At 47.7% G+C, this 26,854-nt stretch overlaps 4 protein-coding genes and 1 long non-coding RNA gene across 8 annotated transcripts in view; 4 read left to right on the top strand and 1 right to left on the bottom strand.

The window, feature by feature from the left end:
* Positions 1 to 10,693, top strand: part of LOC120509703 (MLX interacting protein) — a 44,485-nt gene extending 33,792 nt beyond the window's left edge. For both annotated transcript variants that reach the window (XM_039724693.1, XM_039724692.1), the window contains exons 13-17: positions 1,703 to 1,801; positions 2,902 to 3,029; positions 4,084 to 4,207; positions 4,867 to 4,996; positions 5,468 to 10,693. In XM_039724693.1, the coding sequence (XP_039580627.1) occupies positions 1,703 to 1,801; positions 2,902 to 3,029; positions 4,084 to 4,207; positions 4,867 to 4,996; positions 5,468 to 5,589 (603 nt within the window). In that variant the 3' untranslated portion in view covers positions 5,590 to 10,693. The remainder of the gene's footprint in view (positions 1 to 1,702; positions 1,802 to 2,901; positions 3,030 to 4,083; positions 4,208 to 4,866; positions 4,997 to 5,467) is intronic.
* A 232-nt stretch (positions 10,694 to 10,925) lies between these two features.
* LOC120509766 lies at positions 10,926 to 14,870 on the top strand. Its single transcript, XR_005629333.1, has 3 exons — positions 10,926 to 11,108; positions 11,734 to 11,876; positions 14,736 to 14,870. It is a non-coding gene; the product is annotated as an uncharacterized LOC120509766 (long non-coding RNA).
* On the bottom strand, positions 13,389 to 14,892 carry LOC120509765. Its single transcript, XM_039724861.1, has 2 exons — positions 14,644 to 14,892; positions 13,389 to 13,961 (listed from the first exon to the last, which is right to left on the bottom strand). Exons 1-2 carry the CDS (start codon positions 14,890 to 14,892, stop codon positions 13,581 to 13,583), a joined length of 630 nt encoding a protein of 209 aa, XP_039580795.1. The 3' UTR covers positions 13,389 to 13,580.
* Positions 14,893 to 15,810: 918 nt separating this feature from the next.
* On the top strand, positions 15,811 to 24,081 carry LRRC43 (leucine rich repeat containing 43). 2 transcript variants are annotated; one of them, XM_039724858.1, is made up of 12 exons: positions 15,811 to 17,193; positions 17,268 to 17,522; positions 17,761 to 17,871; positions 18,005 to 18,144; positions 18,751 to 18,989; positions 19,604 to 19,782; positions 20,233 to 20,356; positions 20,549 to 20,688; positions 20,814 to 20,894; positions 21,148 to 21,330; positions 21,817 to 21,892; positions 23,894 to 24,081. In XM_039724858.1, the coding sequence occupies exons 1-12, from the start codon at positions 17,104 to 17,106 to the stop codon at positions 24,046 to 24,048; spliced, it is 1,773 nt and encodes a 590-aa protein (XP_039580792.1). In that variant the 5' UTR covers positions 15,811 to 17,103; the 3' UTR covers positions 24,049 to 24,081. The 2 variants fall into 2 exon arrangements, with proteins under 2 accessions (XP_039580792.1, XP_039580790.1); XM_039724856.1 differs by having other exon boundaries at positions 20,233 to 20,688.
* B3GNT4 (UDP-GlcNAc:betaGal beta-1,3-N-acetylglucosaminyltransferase 4) lies at positions 24,039 to 26,377 on the top strand. Of its 2 annotated transcripts, XM_039724859.1 has the most exons (2): positions 24,039 to 24,528; positions 24,671 to 26,377. In XM_039724859.1, exons 1-2 carry the CDS (start codon positions 24,067 to 24,069, stop codon positions 25,712 to 25,714), a joined length of 1,506 nt encoding a protein of 501 aa, XP_039580793.1. In that variant the 5' UTR covers positions 24,039 to 24,066; the 3' UTR covers positions 25,715 to 26,377. The 2 variants fall into 2 exon arrangements, with proteins under 2 accessions (XP_039580793.1, XP_039580794.1); XM_039724860.1 differs by having other exon boundaries at positions 24,386 to 26,377.
* The last annotated feature ends 477 nt before the right edge of the window (positions 26,378 to 26,854 follow it).

Raw genomic sequence — 26,854 nt, 5'->3', positions numbered from 1 at the left:
GCCTGTGTCTAAACTCAGGTCTAGATCTGTTGCAGAGGACAGTCAGAGCTGCCCATTGCTGACCATGCTGCAAGTTACTCATAAAGGTTGGCAGGGATTTGCTTGGCATGAGAGCTCACAAGCTGTGGATGCAGCCTGTTCTGCTGCTAGAGAGTAAGGTAACAAAGGAACAAATTAGTAGGGCTGGCTGATGGTGGGAAAGTGGTCACTAGATGGAAAAGCAAAGGCACAGCTTTACAGCCATGTAAACACACCTGCTCTGACAGGAGTTGCTTTGGATATGCATTGTTTGGTAACTCTTCTGTAAGACAAAAGAGAAACAGTGACATTTGCCAGGCTCCAGATGTATGTGCTTTTGTTCCTCTGTATTGTTAGTTAGATTAAACAGTTCTGTATTGCTAGGTAACATGGTTATTTCAGTTTGGCAAAGCATGGAGTGCACTGGAAATCTCAGTCGTGCTCATGGACCTGCATTTTCTGTGGTTTTGGGCAACCACTTCACTGCTTTATTACACTGCTTTCCTCCATTATAAAGTGGGATGATAGTGAGCTGCTGGCCAGAAAGCTTCACTCTTCCAGGAATGGGTTCTCAGAGTGCAAACTCTGTTAAATTGGGATGAAGGAACTTCTTTTCCTGTGGCAGACTCCCATGAAAAAGCAGTAATTGAATGGTGCAGCAATAGGAACAACTTGGGTGGGTGCTGCAAGAGAGGCACTCAGAACAAAGAAATCCCTGGGCTGTTAGTTATGGTCTGTGCACCTCCTTCACACGCCTGGCACACACCTCTGTGTGCAGTGGGGATTTTCAGAGTCATATCTGGAGTCGTTTTGTTCCTTCCTGGCTCCTTTCTCTGTGTCCCTGCTGTGGCTGTGACACGTGTAACCATCCCAGGGATGATCCCTGGCTGTTCCAGGCTCCAGCTGAGCTGGGCAGGAGCCACAGGGCGGCGGTGTGGCCCCAGCTTTGGGAAGGGATCCACTGGCTGCTCCTCTGTGCTGGGCAGCTCGGAGGCCTTGGAATAATCTGGTATTCCCAGTGCCTGAGCAGAAACTAGAGCTCCTTTTGTAGCTTGGAAAGTCTTTTCTTTCTCTGGGCACCAACCTTGGGAGCTCCTGTCAGAGGTTTAGGTAGCTCCCCAGCCCTGGGATCCAGGGGCTGCAGGATTGTCCTGTGCCTAAAAAAGTCCTGCCAGTTGTTTCTTTGTTACTGATTGCAAGGTATTTCTACCACAGCCTGGACCAGTTCTGGGTCTACTGATCTTTGTTCTTTTGTTAATATAAATCCTAAATACTTTACTTCCTGGTGACACAGCTGAAGGTTAGAAAGATGTGTAGGTTGTCCTTTTCTTTCTGCTAAAGCACTCCAGAGACAAATGGTATCTTTCAAACATTTGTGTGCCTTGCTGGCAAGTGCATCATGTGCATACTGTGCAAGTCCAGAACCTCCAGGTAATATGATATCTTTCAGATTTTGTCCTTGCCATCCTGACAGTGATGCTTAAAGTAGGTGCAGATGTCAGAGGTGGGTTGGTCCACAAACACACTGTCAGTTCATTATTAAGATTCTGGAGAGTCATTCCAGGGGAGACTGTGAATGCCAACAAGTGAACAAAAATGACACTGAATTTGAGTAGCTGAAATAATCATAGCAGTAGCACAGTAAAGGAGAATAGCATAGACTGAGCTGATTTTGTTTATGCAGAATCGAAGGATGAGGCATCTTTCAGAACAAAAAAGAAGGTCTAATATCAAGATTGGTTTCAGTGCTCTGAACAGCTTGGTGTCAGCCAACTCCAAGTCGGTAAGTACTGCAGCAGCACTTACAGTTTGATGTGAAATGTAAAAAAGAGCCATTCTAAAAGTCTTGTTAATAAATGTAGTTTATTATTTCACTGCTGAGTGGTCAGCTGAGCACAGCAGAGAACACCCTGCTGGAGCACAGTAGTGAGCAGAGGTAGAATGGCAAAGCTCAGGTAAATTCCTAGGATTTCCTATGCCATTGAAATCTCTGCCTCCCAGCATGATCAGTTCAGATGATTTGGAAAATCTCATTAGGACTCTTTACACCACCCAGCTATCTTTAAGAATCAGGGCCTTTTTTCCCCCTTTCACCTGTCATTTGTGCTTGGGTTCACAGAGAAAAAAATTCCCAACTAATTTCTCATTGTCCAAAGACTTTGTCCAGACTAAAAATTTACTCTGGCTACACCAGGTAATTTAGTTCACTAAATTGAAATACAGATATATCTGCACGACAAAACTTTTTGTGTCCTTTAAATACCAGTAGCTTTGAAACATGGAAAATGTGGAAGCTCTTTGTGCAGCATGTTGATTTGTTTTTATAATTTCTATAGTTTCAGAAATTTAGGTGATATGTTGTCAGAATTTCACTTCCTGGCTTGATTAGACTATTTGAAAGGAAGTCCTTTTTGAAAACTCAGCTTTACTGAAATGTCTGGTTATTTTATTCCTCCTAACTGAAGGTTTCCCAAACTAAATAATTTATATTATCAACTTAAAGCAGCGCTTCTACCAGCACTATAAATCTGTCTGGAGATGTTGCACATACTTCACATCTTAAGTAAAACTGTAAATATTTTTTAAGAAGACAGATAATGAAATAAAACATTTTAAATTATTAAAATACTTCTTTCAACAAAGTAGCAGAAATGTAATTTATGGAAGAAGACAACCCCTACAGCCACATTTCTCTGTACTGGAGTGTGAAGAGGATTTAGAGAAATGCAGAGTTGAGTATCTGAGGTGTTTTACTCTGCCTCACCCTGTGCTTTTATACACACTGAAGGAAAATTAAAGGTGCTGGAGTGGAGGTTAGGAGGACAAACTGATAATAACCTCAGGTTGTTGCAGGAAGTGAGCGTGTGTCTGTATTTGGCCTAGATCAGCCATGCCATCACACTCCAGAAGACAGTGGAGTACATCGCCAAGCTGCAGCAGGAGAGGAGCCAGATGCAGGAGGAAACCAGGCGGCTCCGGGAGGAGATCGAGGAGCTGAACGCCACCATCCTGTGAGAACGGGGAGCTCCAGGGGTGGAGCAGCAGCCAACAGCAGGGATTTGTGCTCAGTGGCCACCATCCTGTGAGAACGGGGAGCTCCAGGGTGGAGCAGCAGCCAACAGCAGGGAGTTGTGCTCAGTGTCACACCAGGGAGCAGAGGGGTGTTGGACAGAGCAGCTCCAAGCAGAGCTGCTGTGGGATGGGCACCGGTGCAAACTGTGTGGATTTTCAGCAAGCTCTCAGCATGGAATGCACAACAGTGGCAGCATCAGGGAGGATGTGTCAGGTCAGATAGTTCTGAGAAGTCAGTGAGGATATTTTTATAAAGATCACTGGTGATTGAACTCTCACTCTTCACAATGGCTTTGCTTCAGTTTTCTCAAAGGCAGTCAGTTTTTATGGAAAATTATGATTGAGTATATAAGACAGAACTTGGGCTCCAGGAGTTGGCCACTGACTGAATATAACTGATAAATCACTTCACCTTCCCAGTGCCTCAGTTTGCTCTGTGGGTTTATGATTATATACTATTGCAAAGCATGTTGAGAACTGCACTGGCTTTACTTCCATCTGCAGAAATTTTGGGCTTAGGCATGATGTTAAAATTAGCAATAAATCAAAATATTTTTGTTTTTCTTGCAAAATATAATGAAGTCTGCTTGGTTTTATTTTAAATTGGTCTGTTTTATAAGAATCTCCATTACATCTTCTTCTGTAGCATTGCTTAGGAGTAACTGTAAATTTTCCTTGACTCCTAATGTGCCTTGTCCGTAATGGATGCCCAAATTTACTTTGTTCTGTGTTACACTTTATTTTCAGTTTCATTGTAACCAGAAGTGTTTGTAGCAGTTTGATAAATTACTTCACTGCATGAATATAGATAAAGTTGGGGAAACAGGTTTTCTTCCTGACTGGAGCAGTTGCACTCTGGATGGGATCACACACTGGAAAGCCCCTCCACCAGAGATACATACCAGAAATACACACTTTTCTCCTGCTGCAGTTTGGTCTGGAAGAGAAGTGTGTCCTTTTTGGTGAGATTCTGACCTTTGAACATGTTCTCAGCTCTTGCCAGCAGCAGCTCCCTGCCACCGGGGTTCCCGTAACGCGGCAAAGGTTTGACCACATGAGGAAGATGTTTGATGAGTACGTGAGAAGCAGGACCCTGCAGAACTGGAAGTTTTGGATTGTATCCTTTTATACCAACCTGATCAACTTGGGCTTTGGTATTGGTACTTTCAGAGCCAAGAACTTGGGATTCTGATGCTGTGACTTGAAGCCAAGTTACTTAAATTGCAAACGTCCTCAATTTTCATTCACATCTGCGTGTGGATGTGGATTCTTGCAGAACTTGTTCACCTCAACGTGTGGGAGGTAACTGCAAAGTAAAATGCAATGAAAAGGCAAGGTATTCTTGCTAGGTTATTGTACTGCAAGAAATCTTTTGTGGGCTCTGCTGTGGCTGCAGCTCTGTGGAAAGTGCAGCCCTGCAGGCAGCTCTGGTTGTCTTTTGGGAAGCATACATAGACAATAGCAAAGATTTCAGGGGAAGAAACATTACAGTTACTGAAGCTGTTCAAAAACTTGCACATTCCCCTTTCCTTTTTTTCCTCTTCAGGTCAGTGTGGAGGAATTTTGCAAAATATAGTGAATATCACTAGGAACTACGGTTTCATTTTGTTCTCAGTTTTTGCGTTAAAGATTTTAAAATGCAAGTATTTAAACATTGCAATCCTTCTGGCAGTTGAAGTCCATTTAGAAATCCAGTGTTTTCTCTGCCATAGCCTTTTCCATAGAATGTTTTGAACTCCCCCTTTGTTGTCTCCCTTAACATCTGATGGTTTGCAGTTCAGCATTATTATTAAGCCATTGTTTGAGTCCTTCAATGGGATGGTTTCCACAACAAGCTTTAAGGATCTGAACGAAACTGCACTGGCCTGGTTGGATCAGCATTGTTCTCTTCCTGTTCTGAGGCCAAGTAAGTGAAGTTCCATCCAGCAGCTCTTCAGATCACATAAAGTATCATATAATAGCATTTCTTAAAAGTCAGAGGAAGGCAAAGAAAGCACATGATGCTGAATGTGGCTTTCGCTTCCTTTTTGTTAGCTCAGTGAAAAAATAAGAGCCTCTTCTGACTGTTAAGACAAAAAAACGTGTTGAATATACCAGAATTTAAACAGTCTTTAACTACATTTAAATTTCAAAAGCTTGGCTGAAGTTGGAGTATGTTTGGCAATGTGATTTATCTCCTAATGAGGGAAGACCTCTGAGATTTGTATTTCGCTTTGGAGTGACCTTCTGTTTGGGCATCTGCTTGATTCTTTCCCTCTTGCCTTTCAGCAAGTATTTAATTTACATTTATAGCTGTCAAGGGGTGCTCTATTTTGCAGAAGAAAGATCAGTCAGATTAATAGGTTTTCCTGATGCTTTCCTGCCTTTTTTTTTGTAGTGGTGCTGAACACCCTGCGGCAGCTGAGCAGGAGCACCTCGATCCTGTCGGACCCGTTGCGGCTGCCGGAGCAGGCGCGGGAGGCTGTGACGAAGGTCAACAAGAGAGCTGGGGAGACCTAACAACCAAAGACACTGAGGTGCTTGTCCCAGGGGTGGAGAGCCTGCCAGGCCCTGCCTGCCCAGGCTCCTCCAGTCAGTGCACTTTAGAAAGGATTCTCTCCATCACCCGAGACACTGTTCGGGGCACCTGGCACCCTGCAGGTGATGCAGTGTTGTCAGAACGTTTGGGTTCCTCTCCAGTGCTGTGCTGTGCTCTGTCACATGAGAAAAAACACCAAGCTCAGGTAAACTCAGCAGGTTTGAGCCCTGCAGGCAGCAATAGATCTCCATCAATGCATCCTAATGCAACTAATGGAACGCCCTCAGTTCTCTGAAGTGTAAATCCTGTACACCAAGGAATGTGCTCTTCAAGGGGAAAAAATACTTCTGATTTCATGAAGCAAAAATGTGCTTTTTATTTTGTTCTCTGGTATTCGGTTCCATGTGTTTTACTTGAATAGTGAAAATTGTTAAACAGGATCATATGAAAAACCAAAGGAGAAGAAAAATCTGTCAGTGATGTCAACTCATGGCAAAAATACTAGAATTAAAATCTCAGGCTGTGTTTTGTGTATTTTTATTTTAATGAGTGTATCATTGCATTTTATCGGTTTCAAGACGTGCTTTATTTTCTAGTAAATAAAGTAGCTGATTTTTATTTTTTTATATAGCCATTGCAAGGGAGTAGCAGGCTGTGCAGTAAGTGCAAGAAAGCAGTTTTAGATGGTATAAATTCTGCAATTAGGATAAATACATGAATTTTATATCAGTTCAATCAATGAACTATTTTCTTGCACACTGCACAGTTCAGCTGCCATCCTCACAAATGTGCACATATGAAACACATCCATAGGTAAATGTAGTAGCACTTCAGAGACAAGAATTGAGTTTGTAATGTTAAAAAATTGGCTTTTTTATTATCTCAGAAGCTATATCAAACCACACAAACTTGCGGTCAGTTTCTTTGCTTGTCTTTTTTTGCTTCTTCTTTTTGCCTTCTGTCTGAAGAACCTGAAGGACTTTGCTAGGCCTGGTCTGTATGTATATCTGAAGGTTCTGTTCAACATGAATTGTAGAACATGTAAAAATAAGTTCAAAACTCAAAATACTGCATAACATTTTTCTGTGACAATCTCAGCATGTACTGTGCTCTGCTGCAGGTCAACTGAGTCCTGTTCCAGCAGTGATTGTCCATCCTGGGACAGCACTGGGATGTTCATTCCAGCTGATTGTTCATAGTCTGGATCATCCCATGGCCCTTGTAATTCCACTCACAACTTGATCCTGATTGTTCAGAGCTGTGCAAGCGGTGGGAACACTTCCCTTGAGCAGTTTTCTTCCAGTTCCAAGGGCAGCCTGGAGGTGCTGTGCAGCCTCTCACCGTGGGAGAATGAGGAATAATGGAGCACTTGGGGGTTGCACACTCTGAAATGGGCTCAGTAGGTTCTCCTTGGGGAAAGGAGCTTTTCTCAGCATTGTCCCCAATCTCCTCCACTTGGTGGGCCAAAGTTTGGAAGGAAATGGGCCTGGGGAGTAGGGTGAGCACAGGTGGAGTGTTCTTGTTTTCCCTTTGTTCTGAGTTCTTGCAGCTAATGGCTTTCCTTGCAGAGTTCCTTTTGTGAGAGCAGCACTGTAGGAAGGACAAGGCACAAAAGGTGAGCCTCTCCCTGCATGGAAGGACTGAGGGGGAAGGCAGAATGGCACATTTTGTACCAACACAGCTTCCTCTGTGCAGGCAGAGGGGGACATGCTTTTCTTCCTTTTTCTTTACAGTAGATTTGACATATAATTTGAAGTTTGTGGCGCATGTGAAAAACTGTGTCCCTGTGACAGAAGCAACAACATTTTAAGTCTCAGCCAAGGAATGGTGTGTAAAGGTTGTCATAGTAATTAAATAGTGAGTAGATTTTCTGGAGGGATCCATTCCCAGATCTTTCATAATGTTGTAATCAATTAAACAATATTCTTTTGGATACATCTGGGTAAGAAGTGTTAAATAAGTAAATAATTTTTTTAATCACTGCTTTCAATCCTCCTGTTTCTATCACTACTTGTGAATTTGACTCCAGTAAAATAATTTTACACTGTCATGAGCTGGGAATGTCCCTTATGTCCTTGGAAAGGACATCACTGTTTGTGTGTCGAAAACATGTGTGGGTTTCTAGCAAGAAAGCAGCAGGCCCATTGTCCAAGAGCTGGTGTTTTTGCTGAGCTTTTCAGATGAGCAGATCCTGTAGTGCCTCTCCTGCTTGTCAGCAGTGATGGTGTGTGATTTTTACCATTTCTGGTATCGATGACGTGGGAGTTTTGTCCCAGCAATCACAGTGCAGTACAATCATCCTTCAGAGCCCAGGGGGATCTGAGAACTGAGACCCTAACATCCCATATGTCACTGAATGGATTGGAAACTAAAGCAACCTTGAAGGAACAGGGAGGGGTAATTCACCTGAACTGCCAAAAGTTTTGTCCATTCACAGTTTTGATGTGGATGGAAAACTCATCCATCAGATTGCACCATGAGCTGGTTACAATTGGAGGAAAAGAGATTGTTTAACAAATTGTGGTCCAGAAACAAGCTCAAAGCACTATTAAAAAACTGCAAATCTTAAAGAGAAAAAATTGAAGTATTGCTTACTTAGGCAAGAGTGTAGGAGGGAGGAAAGGAAAAGTGAAAAGATACTTTCCACTAGTGCAATTACCAGAAATGATGTGGCTGCTCTTTGAAGCAGTGATTCAATATGTTCTTGTCACCCTGTTATTGCAGATCAGAATTCTTTTATCAGTCAGCCTTGTGAGGACAGTGCTTTCACTTCATTTGGAAACACAGGAGGATAAAAGCTGGTTTATGTCTCACACCTGAACAGTAGAACCACTAAAGATTGGTATGGAAAGAGATGGACCACGTATGTATTAGTTCCTGTATAGTTTTCTACTTTGATTTATGTTTTAACAGCTTAGTCTTTCTTTCTTACCCATGGAGGAATTTAAATACTTTATTTTTTTCAAAGTTTTGTAATTTAAGCACTCTGATTTCCTCAGTGTCACCAAAGTAAGCAAGCCAAACACACAGTGCCTATAGTCTGCACAGAACTGCAGGTGCTACACATCTGTCTGGTGCTAAACTTCTGGAGAACCCCCATATAACTGAATATAAATTATATTCTGTCAAATCCAACACGTTTCACTCAGTAAAGGAGTGGCTAAATAACTTATTTATGGCCTGTGATATGCACAAAGTCAAAATGGGTTTGTCTACTGGTTCCTTCTGACCTCAGATTATATTAATTGGTATATTGTAGATGGCCCCACCCCAAAAACAAATTCTGGAGAGCTGGGGCATTATCTGGTGTAGTTATTAGCTTGTGTTGTAGTTATTTACCTCCTTTTAGCAGGAGGAGTAAGGTGAAGGTCCAAGAGCAAACTAGAACTGAAGGAATTTTTGAGGAGGAGGATCAGAGACAAGTGCACACTTCACCATGACAGTCTGATCTCTGCACAAAACCAAAGGATTCTTGGTTAATACTATTTGACCTGACTGGAATGTTCTTCCATGCTTTTCTAGACCTCTAGGGAAGGATTCCTTGAAAGGGGGGGCTACCAGAATGTTTCCATCTGTGCCTTAGGTCTTGGTGTCGTGAGTGCATTTGATTAATCGTAAGTCATCCCTTGTTCCCCCTAAAATGATGCTGTGTGGAAAATTCAGAGAATGGAGAAAGTGGGGCTTCCCTGGCTTTTTAGAGGGTTTTATCTGTGTGGCATTGCTGTGACTCTTTCAGACTGAGGTTGTGAGTAACTGTTTCTATGTTTGGAAAAAATTGCATCTTCCCTGCTGAATCCACCCTCTCCACTGCCATGTGCAGGAACACGTGTGCACACATGGACATGATCCCTGCCAAACCCAGAAACAGGCAAGGGCTTCAACCTCTGCACCTGAAATGGCTTGAAAAGACAAAGGGCTATCAGATGTATTGAAAAACTGCATCCCTTTGTATCTTCAGGATTTTTTACATTCCTTTGTGTGTGTGTGTTTGTGTTCACATGTGGTAGAAAGGACAGGGACAGGTAAATTTAGTTTTGTTTGCTTTTAAAGCCCAAAACACCTAAAAAGGAGTTTGAGAACAGGAGAGGGAAGCTTGCTGCAGAAATGTTCAGTAAGATAATGCTTACTTGAAGGCTGTTTCACTTTCTCAGTTTCTGGAGTGGATAATTCTTGCTTTGATGTTGCCAGCTAGAAGGTACTGCTGAAAATTGAATGGCTTTTTCACTGTTTTCTTCTTTTTCTTTCTATTTTTTTGGTTCCTTCCCACCTTTGTTGCATGGAAAACCACCAAAAAACAAAAGGCTGATGACATCCAGTTCAGGTTCTTTAGGGATTCAGTCACACCAGTCTTGGAGGGCTATGGACAATTGTTGATAAGTTCTGGGAGTTTTTTTAATTAGGTGAGACATCAAGAGTTTTTCTATTGCTCCTCAATTTATACACTTGAGTTGCAGAGGAGATTATTTGGTTTGGTTTTGGTTTTGGCTTTGTTTTTTTTCACAGGACCCCAATATTTTTCCCACAACATCAGTTAAAGCTCTGGTTTTCTTTGGTTTCATTCTTGGTTGGATTTTCTGCTCATATACTGTGTAGAGCAGAAGTGGTAGAACCAAACTGTAGCTTTATCTGTAAAACTTGAGTTCTTCAGTTACAGTTACAGTAACTTCAGTTACAATGAAACACACCTTTGGTATAGAATGGAATTAATTTCTAGCCACTGTCTGAACTTTTTATATCTGAACTTTTCCAACATGAATAAGGTTTTCAGACAAAAGATATCAATGTTATGAGCAAGCCTTTTAACAATACAGTGAATAAATAGATTGTTTTCTTCTTCTAACCTTGTATTTAAATGTGTTTTAAGTGAATGGAATTCCTTCTTGTTAAGAAAAAAGGAAAAAAAAAAAACTTGAAGGTATGAGGACTTCAGGTTGTGCTCTTGCTTTGCTTAGGTTTCCTGTTCTGTTGCATGACAACTTCTGTTGTGCTGTTGATATGTAGCACTTTTCAGTAGGTCTGTTAAATTGTGCAATGCATTTTTTTATATTTACAACCAAAACAATAAAGGATATTTTTTGGAAGAAACTGGTTGTAATGCCTTTGTTTTCTGACTGGAGGTGAGGAAATGGTGAGTAGAGTTATTCCTAGACCAGGGTCAGCACCTGGCGTTCTTTTTGCAGCTCTGAAAGGTGACAAGAGCTCATTGCCCTGTGAACACTGCTGGAGTTACCTTTGGATCTGTGTGTTTGGCATTCCCAGAGCAGGGCTCTGTATTCTCCATGGAGCTGCTGAAGTTTGGTCTCCTTTTGGGGTTGGTGTTGGGCACTGAGCTACTTAAGTTCATTTTAAAAATGAAATTAATAAATCTGCCTTTAATGACTGGTTTTTGTTTTTCCCTGGTAGGATACTCCAGCTCTCTGTGCTTCAGTTGCCACCTCCCTGGCATTTTGGATTTTCTTGCCTAGTGGAAGCAGCAGTGAGGCTCTAGTTGAAGTGAAAGGTAATAGAAGAGTGAGAAGAAGGATTTTATTTTAAAATCACCGCACAAAAGTTTGTGCTGGTTGATGTTATCCTTGTGATTGGTTCTTTTGATTTGGTTTTTCTGATGAGAACTTCTGATGAGTCAGGTCTGTAGTTCCAGGAGGTACAGCAGGGTTCAAAAACCTTGCATTTCATTTTTCAGAAATCACAAGCTTGATCTCACATAAAGCATTTTGGTGGGAGTGAAGAGCAGTGATAAAACAACTCTTCAGCTTTCCTTCTCTCTTGACCAAGCACTACAAATGCCAGAGTTATTGCAGTGATGCTATCAAAGCTCTCTGGGAGGAAGCTGTGGCTGCAGAGCACTGTTTCTGTATTACTGATTTAGTGGTGATTTCAGGGAGGCTGCTGTAACTTCAGCTGAAGTGCCAAAAGAGTTTTGAAGTGGTTTCTTTTTGTGGCTGGCTCTGCTAATCCTTGAACACTGCCAAAAGTGGACCTACACTTGCTCTCTGGAAACGATGCCAAATGAAATCACTGCTATAAGTGATTTCAGAGCCCAGGGCTCTCTTTTTTTCTAAAAGAATTAAATAGAATGCTCAGTAGATTTTTATTTATTTATTTTAACCTATATTTTCCCTCAGGAGCTCATCTCTGCACTTTCTCCAGGAGGTGGGCAGATGAGGAGTGGTTATTTGGGTGCTGGGGAAGTCCCCTGTGTGCAGACCCAGAAGAGCCCCTGTTGTCATCCAGAGAGATGTTTAACATGCTCCAGCTTCAGAACAAGGTGTGTGTGTCACACCCCCAGTGCCTTTCCACCACCAAATGGAAACAAACCCAGGAAAGAAGAGACTCATCACATCCCTGGGCCCTTCTGACACTCCTTACAGAGCCCATCTGTGGCTCCTCCATCCCAACCCTTCATTCCTCATAGGCCTCAAAACTTTGTTTTCAACCAGGATAAAAGGGAACTGCACATCAGGAGGTCTTTGTTGGTGACCAAATGATGAGAGCAGAGATGCTCCCTGTGGCCCAGGTGTTTCCCCAGCTTGCAGCCCTCCAGGGGAGGATTTATCTGAGGATAAAGGACCAGGGAAGGCCACAGGGCTGCAGGTGCTCTCTCACTGTTCTGCCTGGGGCTGGTGCCTTTTCCTCTCTGCAGTGATTGTCTGAGTGTTCCCCCCTGGGGCAGAACAGCTCTTCTCTCTCAGGTAGCTCTGCCCATGACGTTTGGACTGACCTGACTCACTCTGGCATCTTGTTAGCACTGCTGAGGAAGCATTTCCCTTTCTAAGGAAAACCCTTTTGCTGAGCTATTTATATCTGTAGAAGGTGAAACAAAAGCCATGCATGGGAGGGGAAACCACAGGGAGCAGCCCTGTATAATCCTCTGGTTCAGCAAGGCTTAAGTGGTTTGTGTCAGTCCTTCACAGTGGTGATGTTTGAGCCCTCAGGGTGTGAATGTTTTCCTCCTCTGAGAGGTTTGCTGACCCCACCTGAAAAGGTCAGGCAGGTGTTGCTTCAGCCTTGGGGATAAGCACAACCCCAGAAAGTGATTTTTTTTTTCCAACCACTTTTTTCTACTAAAAATGAAGGAGAGGAGGTTGGGGTTTTACCTTCTTTGTGTCACCACTATGTGACATCTCCAGTTGTGTCTGAAATGGGGCCTGTTTGGGAGCAATTCTTCCCCTGGCTCCAGCAAGGAGCTTGGTCCCTCAGTTCTTTTTGGGAAGCTTGAGTGCTTTTCTAGGATCCCCCCTCAGACTCTTGTGGGGCTGGCAGTGTAACTCAGCTGATATCAAACCCACTTTTCCCGGAGAAGTCTGAGCAGAACAGGGCCAGTGCAAAGTATATTGTAAAAAAGAATTAGTAAAAAGAGAATCCAGCAATATTTGTGTTATTTAATGTTTTAATTAAGTTCCAGTTTCTATCCAAAGGTGGTAACAGGAAATGAGTAAAACCATTCATCTACAAAGTAGCAAATAGATCCCTTTCAGTATTAAAATATAAGAGCTTAAAATATGAATAAATAAATATATAAACTAACCGCTTAAATAGATTTATAAAAATAGATGTTATACAAATTCATAAATAAAATTTACTAGTAGAGAAGTACAAAATCAGCCTGCTGACAATCAATTTTTCTTTTGAAAAACAACCGCAAGGTAAAAATATAAATAACATTAAAATTACTGAAATTACACTTTCCTGATTGCTTATATGTGTCAGGGCTGGTTAATTAAATTACCTTGACTCACTTTAGTCCATCCTTATTATATGCTGTTGCAAATAAGACAATATAAATAGTTTTATAATAAATACATTCAATAACACATTCATCCTTTAAATATTAAATTAAACTGGATTATATAGTTCTAGAGAATAGCAAGTACATTATCAATGTTCATCCTGGCATCAAACTGATCCCACAACCCCTGGTAGGTCTCATTTACAGAGACCTATCCTCAAGTTGCTTTTTCATCCTAGCACATCAAACTTCAGAGTACAGCTTTCCTGAGAGTTGCATGATGTCCTCATACTTCTTTAAAACCCACCAGATGTAGGTTTTGGTGTCTGCGTGGCCCTGGGGCTGCAGCTGGGGCAGCTCCTGGCTGCTGCAGGTGTAGAAGGCAGAGCCTTGGCGCACCGTGGTGTTCAGCTGGTTGAGGTTGGCCTGGACCACGCCTGTGGAGCTCTTGCTGCAGAAGGTTTCTATGTCACCTGCCAGGGTTTTCAGAATGTTGAGGATGTGGTGCAAAGCACAGCAGTTTGCCTGGAAAGCTGGACACGTGGGTATTCTCTCTGCCTTTTCTCTGGCCGTGGACAGAACTGTCTGGGGCTTAGGGTGGAATGTTGCAGAGATGCAGTTGTTCTGTGGGGAAGGAAGAGGAGAGAAATTGTTAAATTGTTGGTCCTTTGGTTTCCCTTTCTCATTTGTGTTTCAATCTTGTATTAACACCTCCATCCCTCTGATCAAGCAGGCATTGCACAGAGTTTGCAGATCCCCATGCCTTGTTTGCCTTGGTTCTCAGAGGAAATGTCAATGTTGATTTTTGTCAACATACTCTTGGGAGCACAGTCCCAGGAACTGAACTTTGTCTGAGGCATTGGCACCTGGGTTCAGTGAACTATTTTCCTTTCTAAGGAAAGGATAGGTGAGCAGGATTTTTAGCAGAAGTGCCCAAGCACTAGGGTCAGACTGAAGGGCAAAGCAATTCTCACCAGTGACCTGACTAAATCAGTTTCCAGTGATCTCACTAAATTCCTGCAAGAAGATGCCCAAACAGGACTCAGGAGACTGAGAAGGAACAGGAAGATCCCTCAGAAGCAGGCAATGACCTGAGGCAAAGTCATCCAAGCTCTCTGCAGCTGCCCTTGCTCCAACTGCCCTGAAATATCACAATGAACACTTTCCTTCTTGCATGAAATACAGGGAGCCTACTTTAGGTTTTAACCCAAATACTTATTTTCTGGTGGTCTTTCTAGTGTTTTATAATAATTCAAGAGATTTCTCCACAGACATAGGCACAGCACATGGAAAATGGTGCACTTACATAGAATTCAAACAACTCATGAGCTTTCTGCTGTATTACTGATGCAAAGGTTGGTATCTCTGTAGTGAAACGATTCTGCCTCTGTCCTGTAGTCACTCTGCTTTCTGATGTCTCTGTCGGTGCCATGGAGCCCAAAGGAACCAGTAAACAGAAGAGGAAGATTGCAAACCTGTTGATCTCTGCATTCAGATGAAGAGAGGAAACCAAAAGGAAAGAGAGAATACAATGATTAGTCTCAGTCTTCTGCATAGCTTTTTGCAAATCTTAATAGCTTTGTGCAACATGATGCATTTTTAAAGCATATAGGCATGAAGTGGCTGAGCTAGAGGTGAACATCAACCAGAGCAACCTTACAGCCTGAAGCAAGGGTAAGTCACACCCACCTGCTCTGCCTTCCATGGTGGGATGGGACAGCAGTGGCTTGGCTTGGAGCTGGTTCTGGAGCTTCTGCCTGCCTGGAGTGCTGTGGAGGGGGCCAGCCAGGCTGCATTTAAGTGCTGTGGAGTCCTGCGTCAGTGGCTCCCCCACAGGATTTTTTTTTCTTTTTTTTTTCTTTTTTTTTTTTGCCAGTGATAATTTGGGTTTTTTTCTTTTTTGAAAGATTACATCGAAAGTTGATTCAAATGTGTCTTCACTGATTGTGATCTACGTGCTCAGTTTCAAACTGACATAGAGGGTGTCCTGTGTCATCTCTGTGACTCGGAGCTTGCCTTGGCCATCCCATCTAAATCCTTGGGCTCTCCAAAGTGTGGGATTTAGAACATAAACCCTTGTTTTATTTATGAAGGTGGTTGGAAGCACATTATTGCTGCCCAAAGCCATTGCTTCTCCTGCAGAGTCAGTGTAAGAGTGACCCAATGCAGGGAGTGAGAAAGGCTCGTGGGCAAGATAGTTCAGGCCTCCAGTTCCATGTATAAATTCCTTTGCTGGATGCCTGTAAGACCCTGTTCCCAAGGGATGCTCAGGATCCCCCCTCCCCACCCCTGTCTCCCCTGAGGCTGTTTTCTGCTTCTGGTAATCAAATGCAGGAAATTCTCACACACACCAAAACAGAATAGGTGCTAAGTAATGCCAAGGAAGAGATGAGTTACCATGGCCAACAGAAAGGACAGTTCTGGCAGACACTTCTTTTATTTGAGCGTTTTATTATTATTTGGTGGAAAAATGGAGACAGAGAGAAAGAGAGATGTTTCTTTGTGCGTAGTGTTCTTTAGGAATGTCCCTACAAAGGCAGTGGTGGGTACAGATGGCTCCTTTCTGGCAGAAGGGTGATCTTGGAGGGTTTCTTGTTTGGAAGCACCAAACCTGCAGAGATGCAGTTGGTCAGTGGCCCACAGGAAGATCTGTGGAAGGTGCAGGAGCTTGTACATAAAAGATGCCACTGGGCACTGCCAGCCCTCTTCCAGCTGTCCCAAATGGGCACAGCCAGGGAGTACTGGGATCAGGTCTTCCCACAAGAGCAGGAGTATCTCTTTGTGCAGCACTGAAGGCAATAGGGCCAAGCTATTTTAAATAGTGATGCAAATAAAAGAAGAAGAATTTTTACAGCTTCGCTTTTCTACAAAACACAATTCAACCAGTGGTAATTTTCTTTCAAAGACTTTCGGAAGATTTTACTTCCTTTTCTCCTAAGGACAGCACATTACCTGGTTATTCCACTCCAGGACATGCCATTATCTCATAGCCTGTGCATGATGTGCACATCCTTTCCGGTCTCTACAGGGCTGTGATAAGCTGCTGAGCTGATAAGGGAGCAGGTCAGCATCCGTCCTGTAAAACCCAACCTGAGAAGTTCAGCTTTCCACCACGTAACCATCAGACCTCACAGAGCAACTGCAATTCATTTGGTGAAGTTCTGCTGACACATGCTGCTCTGTCAGCCCTCTAAAATGGAATTTGTGGCCATTGCTGCAACACCTATCGCTGGAAAAAGGAAATTAATCTCTGCCTGTGGAGACCTGGTGCTGACCTGAGACACAGCTGTGGCTTTTGTTCCTTGAGCTCACCTACTTTTTCCAAGTGTGGGAGCTGGTGTTTTCAGCTGTGAGCTTGTTTTCTGGCCTTACATGGTTGTGTGGCAATGCCCTCCACGTAAAGGGGAGAGCTGGGCTTTTGGAGCTGACTGAGACCCTGACTGCTCCTTCCCTGAAGCCTGAGTGACACTCAGGACACAGATAAGGGAAATGGCAAATTCCATGCCACAGGTCCCCAGCCAGGGAAGAATGCTGATGCTGCACCTTGCAAGTGCAGCATGAGGCCACCTGCCCTTTCTCTGGTGGGGAGCAGCCCCCAGAACTCAGTGGGAACCAGAAAAGCAGGGATTTATTCCCAGCCGGGCAAGCTTGGTGCTGTTCCAGACCTGCTCCACCCTCTGCTTGGAGAGTTTGGTTCCATGGCCCCATCTCCTAGCGACGGGGACAGAGCCACCGAGCCAGGGGATTCCCTGCCGGGCTGGGCTGCATGGCAGCACCCCACAGCGTCTCGGCTGCTTTTCAGGACTACCTGCAGCACCTGGGGCTGCAGGACTTCCCCTGTGGCCTCGGCAGCTGGGTAGGGGTCTGGGGGGCACAGCCGTGGGACGTGGCACAGGGCTGCCATTGCCTCTCCTCTCTCCCTGTCCACAGAACAAATCCCGCCTCAATGCCCACAGGGGCCCCCAGGCACAGCCCCTGGGGCTGGAGGAGGCTGTGCCACCGGGAGAGGAGACCACTGGGGTGCTGCTGGAGCTGCTGAGAGACCAGCGCAGCCCCTGGGCACTGCCCTCTGACTGCAGGCCCCAGGCCCAGCACCTGAGGGAGGTGGTCGTGCTGGCACCCGAGCTCCTCCGGGGCTCCAGGGTCTTCCAGCTCGTCAAGTCCCTGCGGATTCTCGACAAGGGGGTAAGTGCAGCTGCTGGGGCCCATAAAGCTGTGCCTTGCTGCTGTCAGGGAAAACGTGCTGGGAAAAGGACACCTTGCCATCCCAGGGGCTTCCCAGGAGTAGAGCTTCTCCCCACAGCCTCCCCAGGATGTTGTGCTAATCCGTGCCACACAGGTGTCACACAGATCAAGATGTGTCCATGTCACCCTGGCCACGAGGTGCCTCAGGGACAAGTTGGCCAAACCCAGCTCTTTGCAGGTGGAGGAGGTGGATGAGGGTCTGCTGCGGTTCCAGCAGCTGGAGGAGCTCATCCTCAGTGCCAACCACATCAGCAGAGTAACCTCAGCCCACCTGCCCCGGACCCTGAAGGTGAGTGAGGGGGGTCTTGTGCAGGATGGGACAGGAATTCCCATGTGGGAACACAGGGAGAGCCAAACAGCTCAAGGGGGTGCCAGGAACAGCTTGTTGCCAAGGTGTTTGTTGTTCCTTCTGTCCTGGGCAGGTGCTGGAGCTGTGCTGCAATGCTGTGGGTGATCTGCAGGACCTGTGTGCTCGGCCACCCCCGGAGCTCCAGCACTTGGGGCTGGGCCACAACCGGCTGTGTGGCCCTTCCCAGGAAAAGCACCTCACTGTGGATTTCTGGTAATGCCACAGGCTGAACGTGGGCTCCTGAAGGGGAAATGAGCAGATGTGAACAGCTGATCTCAAGCCACAGAGGTGGCCCTTTTTGGGAAAATACAGAAGGGAAAATTTTGGAAAAATTCAGAAGGGCTGTTTCTTTGCTCTGTGTCTACTCTCTGTGCAGAGCAGTTTGTCTCTGCTGTCTTCTGTCTCTTGCCCAGAGGTTGTTTTGGTCCTTAGCAAGGTGTGGAATGGGGAGATCACCAGGGGAACTGCCCTGACACCCTGCCCATCACAGTTCCATTTCCCTGGACAGTTTACTTTGTCCATCTCCTTCCCAATGTCACTGCTGGAAGTCTGTAAGCATCTGAAGCACAGACTGCATCACCAAATGGTGCAGTGGGGTCATGAATTCATGCTAAATAAATGTTTTTGTGTTGTGGGGCAGACTGGCAATGGACTGTACGGCTCAGGAATTTGGAACTGGCCTCCAGATTGGATTCCTGAGTTCATCCCAGTTTGTGCTGGGGAAATATGAATTTTGTTTATTTTTTTGCTCCAGGGCTGTAGCTTTCTATCTTCACGTAGGCTGGCTGCCTTACATCCTTCCCTGGGTTCTCTCCTTAGGCCAAACCTTGTCTCCCTTGACCTGAGCTTTAACAGCCTCACAGACCTGCTGGGGCTGGTCTCCCAGCTGTCCACCCTGCAGAGCCTCCGCATCCTGGTGCTCCAGGGGAACCCACTGGCTCTGATCCCCACTTACAGAGGCTTCCTCGTGGGCAGCCTGCCCAAGCTGTCCATCCTCGATGACATCTACATATGGCCTGAAGAGAGGCAGCAGTTCCACGGGCTGGCAAGGAAGCCAGGTGAGCCCTGCCTCTGAGCCCGCCCGTGCTGACCCTGTGATTCAGGGGTGGGGTTTGCATTGTGGTTGTGTAATTACAAGTGAGGTAGTTTCAGTTTTAAGCCCAAGAACAACCCATCCCAGCCCAGCACTGCCTCAGTGTCCTGGCCTGCCTCAGCTTTTCTTCCCAGACACCATCTGGTTTCAGATCATGCGTTTCCCTCCTAAGCTGTGCAAGAGAAACATCAGTACTGGGGAAAGTGCTCACCTGGGGCTGCACTGTCTGCACACAGCAGTGCCACCTCTGTGGCACATCCCTGACTGGGATGGGAGCAGGAGGCTGGGGACACCTGGCATGGGAAACCTCTCTTGGTGGCCCCTACTCAATGAGTTTATGTGCTGGATGTGCTTTTTGGAGAGTCAAACGTTGAAGGAGCAGAGCAGCCAAGCCAGGAGGTGATTGCATGGCTTTGTAGTGACGCCACGTGGCAGTGGTTTGTCACAGCATTTGCACAGGCTGGCACTGAGGGATGCCACAGGTGGGACATGAGACCTGGAGGTTTCTGCTTGCTCTGTTCCTTCCTCTCTCTGGAAGGGAAGTGCTGCAGCTTCATGGCAGGATGGTTTTCCTTTCAGAGCTGATCAGGAGTGAAGCACATGTGGTTGTGAGCATTGGGGAGATGAAGGGACTCCCTAATCCTGAAGATTTTCAGCAGCTGGAGGTTGGCTCTGAGGGTCCAGTGATCACCTACAGCTACTATGTGACCTACGAGTTTGCAGAGGCAGAGGAGCTTGAGGACAGGGGCAGTCCTGAGGTTGGTGTTTGATTGTGCTCCTGGAAACAAGCAGCATGGCAGGACAGAGCAAGGGGATCTGCATCTCCAGGCTATGGGGTGATGGGCCTGGTGTGGGGAGCAGCAGTGCTGGGGACAGAATTCCCATGTGGCTGCATCCAGCTGTCCACATTCCACATCTCTCTTGGGGAGCCCAGAGCTCTCTGCATGTGAGAGGGAGCTCACAGCCCCCCTCCTGCTGACTGTGGCAGACCTTGTCTCTTGGGCCTGGTGTGGGGAGCAGCAGTGCTGGGGACAGAATTCCCATGTGGCTGCATCCAGCTGTCCACATTCCACATCCCTCTTGGGGAGCCCAGAGCTCTCTGCATGTGGGAGGGAACTCACAGCCCCCTCCTGAAGGCACTGAAGTCCCTTCTTCCCATGAGGGTGGGCTGGGGAATAGGATTTTGGAGACAAATCTCTCTGTTCCAGGGAACAAAAATCCCCCAGAGTCCCACAGTGGCCACGCTGGATGAGGACAGCTCTTCTCAGGACACAGGAGAAACAAAGAGCCATCAGGAGCCTGCAGCCACAGAGGAGCCCAAGCCCCACTCTGGTAATGAGGAATTACAGATCTTCTGTTCCATGTCTCAGCTCTTTGTGGGGTGTGGTGGCATCAGGAGGTCCCTCACAGTGCCAGCTGGGCTCTTCCTGGGACTGATGGATAATGACCTGGCACCAGCTGTGTCCTGGGGGGTCCTTCTGGGAAAGAGAGGTCTCCTCACAACTTTTTTGTGTCCCTACACAGCAAGGGTGTTCTCCACCCCTGGACAGCCCTGGGCAGACACCATCGACTGCAGCTACAGGAAGGAGCACATTGCCAAGGACTTGGTGGGGCTCAAGTCCTACCTGGAGGCTGGAACCACTGTCTCTGTTGTGGAGGAGAAGGTGAGGGTGTGGCTGAGCTGGATGAAGGGGAAAGAGCTGCTGGGAGGCCCAGCCAGTGGTATCAATTCCCTCTGGGAGGGAGGCTGGGATGCCAGGGACCTGGGCCAGCTCCTCTCTCCGGGCAGGTGCTCTCGTGGCCTGTGGATCCAGAAGAAAATGCTGTCACAAATAAGGAAGGACAGGAGCTGAAGAAGAACAGTGCAAAGGTAGGTTGCAGGAGAGAACAATCACCAAATTCTATCTGAGTTGCAGAAACAGTGATGGGAGAACAAGGACCCCTCTTCTGGGTCAGTCTGGTGTGTCAGAGAGTCAGACCTCTCCCAAAGTTCCTCCCTTCTGTGGGGGGAAAGCAGCAGCACCTTGGCCAGGATGCAATGGTGGGCAAGGGGCTGGGTTGGGGTTGCTTCTCTCTGATAAAGAGACCCCAACCTTCTGCTGAGGCCTGTCCCCGTGTCCAAGGACAAACAGAAAAAGAAGAAGAAGAAGAAGTCATATGAATATCGCAGTGACCCTCCCATTCGGAGCACCCTGGGCACCACGAGGGTGACCCTGGAGACTCTGCTGGCCACCAAGGACCTGGTGACAACTGTGTGTGACTTTGGGATCCTGATCCCTGAGAAACCACCAGTTCTGGAGGAGAAGGTAAGGAGCATGTCCCAGGGCAGGTCTGCAGGCTGGGGTTCAGCAAATGCCTTCTCTGGCCTGGGCATCCATCCATCCATCCCTTCCTTCTCTCCCCAAAATGGGGCTGAAATAGCCCTGCCTGACCACCATCCATTGCTGCTGGTGTGGTTATTTAAGGCTGATATTAGTGAGCAATTCTGCTACTTTTTCTGGGCCTAGGAAAAGAGATGAGTTTATTTTTCCATTCCAGAATGTGTAAGCAGCCACTCGTGCTTCCTCTGGTGCTCTCTCTCAGCATGGCAGCACACACCAGCTGTACCAACTTTCTGTTTCCTGGATTCTCTTCTCTGAGCAGCCACTCTGCTGTGCTTCTGCTCCCCCTCACCTCTGTCCCCTGCCCCTGAAATCCCAGTGACAGCACCCAGATGATGACAGCTGGCACAGGACTGAAGGAGGGCAGTGAGTTTCAACACAGCCTTACTGTGGAAACATCTCTCTCCACAGGAGGTAAAAAAAGGCAAAGACAAGAGCAAAAAGCCCAAAGGAGAGAAAGGAGAGCAGACCAGCCAGAAAACCAAAGGTGACAGAGGGCGGGGTGTGTGAGAGAGCAAACAGGAGCAGGGCACGGCCACCCTGCCAGCTCCAGGAGCGGGGACTTACTCACATCCTGAGCCTGGGGCTGTGAATACAGACATTCACTGCGGGCTCTGGGAATAGACACAGCCCGGACTCTGTGCAGTCGGTGTCTGCACAAGCAGCCAGGGTGGGCTGCCAGCTGCCCTGGGAGACTCACACCTACGGCACCCTGTGCCAGGGGAGAAGGGCAAAGCAGATTTTTGGGTGAGAAAAGTGCTGCCCACTGTGTCGGCTGCCAAATGTGGGCGGTGGCATGGGCAAGGGCTGCCCGGGATGCATAATGAGCTCCTCATTCACTGCCAGCTCGCATCTCCCAGCTCTTTGCAGAGGGGATTGTTGTTCTCTCTGGTTTGGAGATGAGATGCAAGAGAGCCCCAGGTGCCCCAGCCAGCCCATGGCAGGGCTGGGAACAGATCCAAGTCTGCTGTCACCCACCAAGAGACCACCCTGACCCTGCTGGGTGTGTCCCCTGCCTCCCCAGTGCAGAGCAGCAGCCTTGCTTAATCTGCCAGAGGCAAACCTCATCCTGCCTTTTGCAGGTTATTTTTCCATCAATCTTGGTTCTGACTGCAGAAATAGCAGTGCCAGCACATTGGAGGGGTAATGCAAGAGCGGCAGGAAGTGGGAGAGGGAACGGGTGGCCAAGCAACTCTGGAAAGCTGCTCGTGGGTCAAGGAGGGCATGGAGAGGGCCAGGCCTCCCAGCACTGCTCAGAGCTACCAAAGGAGCTTTGTTTTTCTGCTCTGGCATCAGATTCAAGGGTGTAATTAACCCACAGAGCTCCAGGCTGCTTTCCTGTGCCCTGTCACCCACAGCAATCTTTGTGGGGCTCTCAGAGCTCTGCAGTCCTGGCCTGTGTCTGCATTCACACAAGTTGGTGGCCTCCCCTAGCGACCTGAAAAGAAGAAAACTCAGTGAATTGCTGTCCTCCACAAGATGATGTGTATTTTCAATGTACACTCAGCCTGTTGCTGAAACAGGCAGTTGCTGACAAACAGCTCAGCCTCAGCAGTGGTTGTTTCTTCCTTCCTCCCCTCCCTGCTGCGTGGTCAGTGTGTGCAGGAGGTTTCCCTTCAGCTTGAACAAAGGTAAAAGTGCACAGAAATTCTACTACTGCAGGAAACCCACAGCAGTTAGAGATTTGTGCTTAATTTGGTGTCCCCCTGTGCCTGTGCAGGTGGGGGCTGGCTTGGCTGCACTGTGGGGCCACTGAGAGCATATTTCAAAGTGTGAGTGCAAAATCCACAGTGCCTAAAGATGAGCTGCCCCACAGCTCGCTACACCCGCTGTCCCATGGCTGTGACTCACCAAGTTGTGGCTTTTGTGGGGGGCTGCTCGAGCCCTGCTGAGCTCAGTGTCTGCCCCGTGAGTCACCAGCTTTTCCGGGGGTGTTTGACACCTGCACATCACCTGGGGACTGCCCTTGGAGCTGTGACAGTGGCCGTGCCCCGGGGGACAGGGGATGACTCCCAGTGTGTCCAGCAGGGCTGGGCAGGGACCAGCACTCTCACAGCCGGGAGCTGAGGCTGATTTGCATCCCTCAGTCAGCAAATGCACACAAATAATAAGTCTTCTCAGAGGAATTGGGATCACTTCCAGACGGCTCAAAGAGGAAAGGCAGTGGGCTTTGTCACAAGCCAACCATTTGCCCAGACACTGAAGGATGTCTTCAGAAGTAGTCTCACGTAGGTCTCATTTTACCTCACACTTGATTTTCCAGGATCCTTGAAATAATTTATTTCTGAATCTTTCTTTTGCCCTAGAGCAGTTTCACAACAAAAAGAAAGGCTGCACCCAGGTCAACTAAAGATGCTTTTTGGGCTTATCATCCAAAATCATATTCAGTTTCCTGCTGAGGCCCAGTCACTGCTGACACCCTTGCACACTGCTGCTTTTGGGATCATTTACTCTCTTAAGACAGTGACAAATGTACTTCTTACCGCAGGAAAAGGAATAAACAAAGACACTGCTGAAGTGGAGGAGGGTCAAGAGCTCCAGCCGGTGCCGCTGACAGTTCGATTCCAGATGCAGCTGCTTCGATGGCCCTTGGCAGCCAGCACCCAGAACCAGGAGAACGTGGCCATGGGGAAGACTCAGTGATGTGTCCATAGCAGAAGCATGAGTGGAAATAAACCACACGGGAACGCTGCGTGGAGCCTGGTTCAGCCGAACCGCCAGAGCTGGGAGCTGCCCCGGGGCTCCTGCTGCTCTGTGGCTGGTGCTGAGCTTCTGCTGGAGCGGGCAGGGGGTGCAGGGTGGGTGTCCGTGCCGGGGACACGCTGCCCCGGGGCCGGTGCCAGCCCCTCGCATCCTCCGCCCGCGGGCGGGGCTCGGCAGCGCCGGGGCGGGGCAGGGGCAGCTCCCGGTGAAGCACGGACGGAACGGAGCTGCCGGTGGATCGCAGCGGAGGCTCCTCCGCACAGCAGGGCGGGGGTTCTGCCGTGCGGGGTCACCGTGGAGCGGCGGCTCCAGCCCGGTCTGCGCGCCCCGGCGGGGCCGGGAGCTCTGGACCGTCCTCACCGGCAGCTCCGGGTCCTGGTGAGACCCGGGGGCAAGCACCGAGACACGTCCCCGTGCCAGGTAAGGTGGGAGGGCACGGCTCGTCTTCATCTGCCCGCCCGGGGCCGGTCCTGCGCCGGATGCTGCCATGTACCCCAGGATTAAAAGCCTCGTGCTTTACACCTTCTCATTCACGCTGCTGGCCTGGGTGTTCTACATGAAGAAGGAGGCGAAGTTGGCAGCATCATCAGCAGAGCAGAAAGCGGATGTGGTGGATCACAGACTGCAGCCCTCGGTTCTGGACAGCGCTGAGCACAGCAAGTGTTTACCCAACTTGACCTTTGCCAATTCTTCCCTCGCCCTCCCGGAGCCTCACCGAGTCTTCCTAACCTACAAGCACTGCAGGAACTTCTCGGTCCTGCTGAGGCCTTCCAGGTGTAGCAAAGACATGTTCCTCCTGCTGGCCATCAAGTCTTCCCCCATCAACGTGGACCGGCGCGTGGCCATCAGGAACACGTGGGGCAAGGAGGTGTCCATCGGGGGCAGGCCCGTCAGGCTGGTGTTCCTCCTGGGGCGCTCCGAGGCCAAAGTCCAGCTGCAGCCCCTGCACCAGCTGCTGGCCTACGAGAGCCAGGAGTTCGATGACATCCTGCAGTGGGATTTTGTTGACGACTTCTTCAACCTGACCCTCAAGGAGCTGCATTTCCTCCGCTGGTTCACGGAGGAGTGCCGGCACGCCAGGTTCGTGCTGAAGGGCGATGATGACGTGTTTGTCAACACCTACAACATCGTTGAGTTCCTGCGGGAGCTGGACCCTGAGCAGGATCTCTTTGTTGGGGACGTGATCGCCAACGCCCGGCCCATCAGGAACACCAAGGTCAAATACTTCATTCCAGAGCTCATGTATGGGGCCACCTTCTATCCTCTCTATGCAGGAGGAGGGGGATATGTGATGTCCAGAGAGACAGTGTGTCGCCTCCAGAGCACCGCAGAGGGCACGGAGCTCTTCCCCATAGATGATGTGTTTGTGGGAATGTGTCTGGCAAAGATGGCAGTGACCCCAAAGAACCACGCTGGCTTTAAGACTTTTGGGATCCAGAGACCTTTCAATCCTTTTGATCCGTGCTTGTACAAAGAGCTGATGGTTGTGCACAGGCTGAACCCAACGGAGATGTGGATCATGTGGACGCTGGTGAAGGATGACAGCATTAGGTGTGCAGTGTCAGTGACACACAGCTACAGCAGGGGCTGGAAAAGGAGCTCCTGATGAGCCCAGGGGTTGTGGCTGGTGACAGGCTACTTAAACTAAAAATCAGGTTGTGGTAGAAATGTCCATTACTAACTGCACTAGAGCTGTCATGATTTGGTTTGCAGTGAGTCTTTTTCTGTCAGGGGTTACTTGAAGCACTTGAATTGTCACAGGGTGGTGTGGTCAGTGGCTTCCCAGCCAGACTGTGCCAGGGGAAGTCACAAGTGCCACCTGCACTGGAGTCTGACTGCTGGCAAAAGTCACTCTCATGTGGGACAGCCAGCAATGACTAAGGAGTGACAGAGCATTTGAAATTTACTTGAAGGCATGGAAGAAAGGCCAGGATGTCCTGCAGGGTCTGCTGTCCCAGGACAGCCACCCCACAGCTCCTACCAGACAGCAGGAGACAGGGAGTGGAGTGGGGAAGGAAAAGCTTGGCCTTAACACAGCAGCGATGATGATCTGGGGAACTGGGCTCTGCCTCCAGCCCTCTGGCTTTTGCAGAAACTCACAAAGGTTTACATGCACTGGAAACTTTGGCACAAACACTTTCTGATCTGGTTTGAGAGGAGCCACGTGTTTTGAATAATCATCGTGGAAGAGTGGCTGTAGCTTCCCATGTTGTGTGGGAGGTGTTTGGTTCGTTTTAATGTTGTGTAGAAATAAAACACTTTTCAAAAGTATTTACATGGGAGTATTCTTAGGTCTTCTGAAAGCTAAGAGCCCTAAAAGCCAGGGAAGGCTGAGATCTGGTGCTGGGTATTTGCATTAAAGAGGAAAATGTTAGTGGAAGTGAATACTTGCTACTTCTTTTTCTGTGAGCTGTTCTCTGCCCTGCTCAGACAAGATGCATTGACACAAAAGTGATAAATCTGAATGTGCTGGAGTTGCTAATTTGAGAAAATATCAAATATAGAACTAAGTTTTGGTGGTTCTTTTGTGAAGCTTATCAGTACCTTGCTGCTAGAGCCGGAGCTGTGGATGAGCAGGAAGCAGCCTGGAAGCCTTAGGGGAAAAAACAAGCAAATGAGTAAAGAGGAAGTGTGTGATTAGAGCAAGCAGAGCCCTTTGTGCTGTGCTGTTGCAATTGCTGTCTGTAGTGCCAGCTGCCCAGCATCCATCCCCCACCAGATGGGAGCTGAGCTTTCAGAAGTGCCC

This window comes from Passer montanus, unplaced genomic scaffold, assembly GCF_014805655.1.
Source record: "Passer montanus isolate IOZ18808 unplaced genomic scaffold, ASM1480565v1 scaffold53, whole genome shotgun sequence".
Classification (NCBI taxonomy): domain Eukaryota; kingdom Metazoa; phylum Chordata; class Aves; order Passeriformes; family Passeridae; genus Passer; species Passer montanus.
Note: the sequence above shows the minus strand (reverse complement) of the source record. Positions and strands in the feature narration are given on the sequence as shown.

What these genes read in the sequence shown, in the direction of transcription:
- LOC120509765 (XM_039724861.1), bottom strand. Translation starts at nt 14,892, where the DNA reads ATGCAGAAGACTGAGACTAATCATTGTATTCTCTCTTTCCTTTTGGTT. An exon ending in ATGAGTTGTTTGAATTCTAT is followed by an intron (nt 13,962 to 14,643) that starts GTAAGTGCACCA and finishes CCTTCCCCACAG; the next exon opens with AACAACTGCATCTCTGCAAC.
- LRRC43 (XM_039724856.1), top strand. Translation starts at nt 17,104, where the DNA reads ATGGCAGCACCCCACAGCGTCTCGGCTGCTTTTCAGGACTACCTGCAG. An exon ending in TCTCTGTTGTGGAGGAGAAG is followed by an intron (nt 20,689 to 20,813) that starts GTGAGGGTGTGG and finishes CTCTCCGGGCAG; the next exon opens with GTGCTCTCGTGGCCTGTGGA. An exon ending in CACCAGTTCTGGAGGAGAAG is followed by an intron (nt 21,331 to 21,816) that starts GTAAGGAGCATG and finishes CTCTCTCCACAG; the next exon opens with GAGGTAAAAAAAGGCAAAGA.
- B3GNT4 (XM_039724859.1), top strand. Translation starts at nt 24,067, where the DNA reads ATGAGTGGAAATAAACCACACGGGAACGCTGCGTGGAGCCTGGTTCAG. An exon ending in GAGACACGTCCCCGTGCCAG is followed by an intron (nt 24,529 to 24,670) that starts GTAAGGTGGGAG and finishes TTCTACATGAAG; the next exon opens with AAGGAGGCGAAGTTGGCAGC.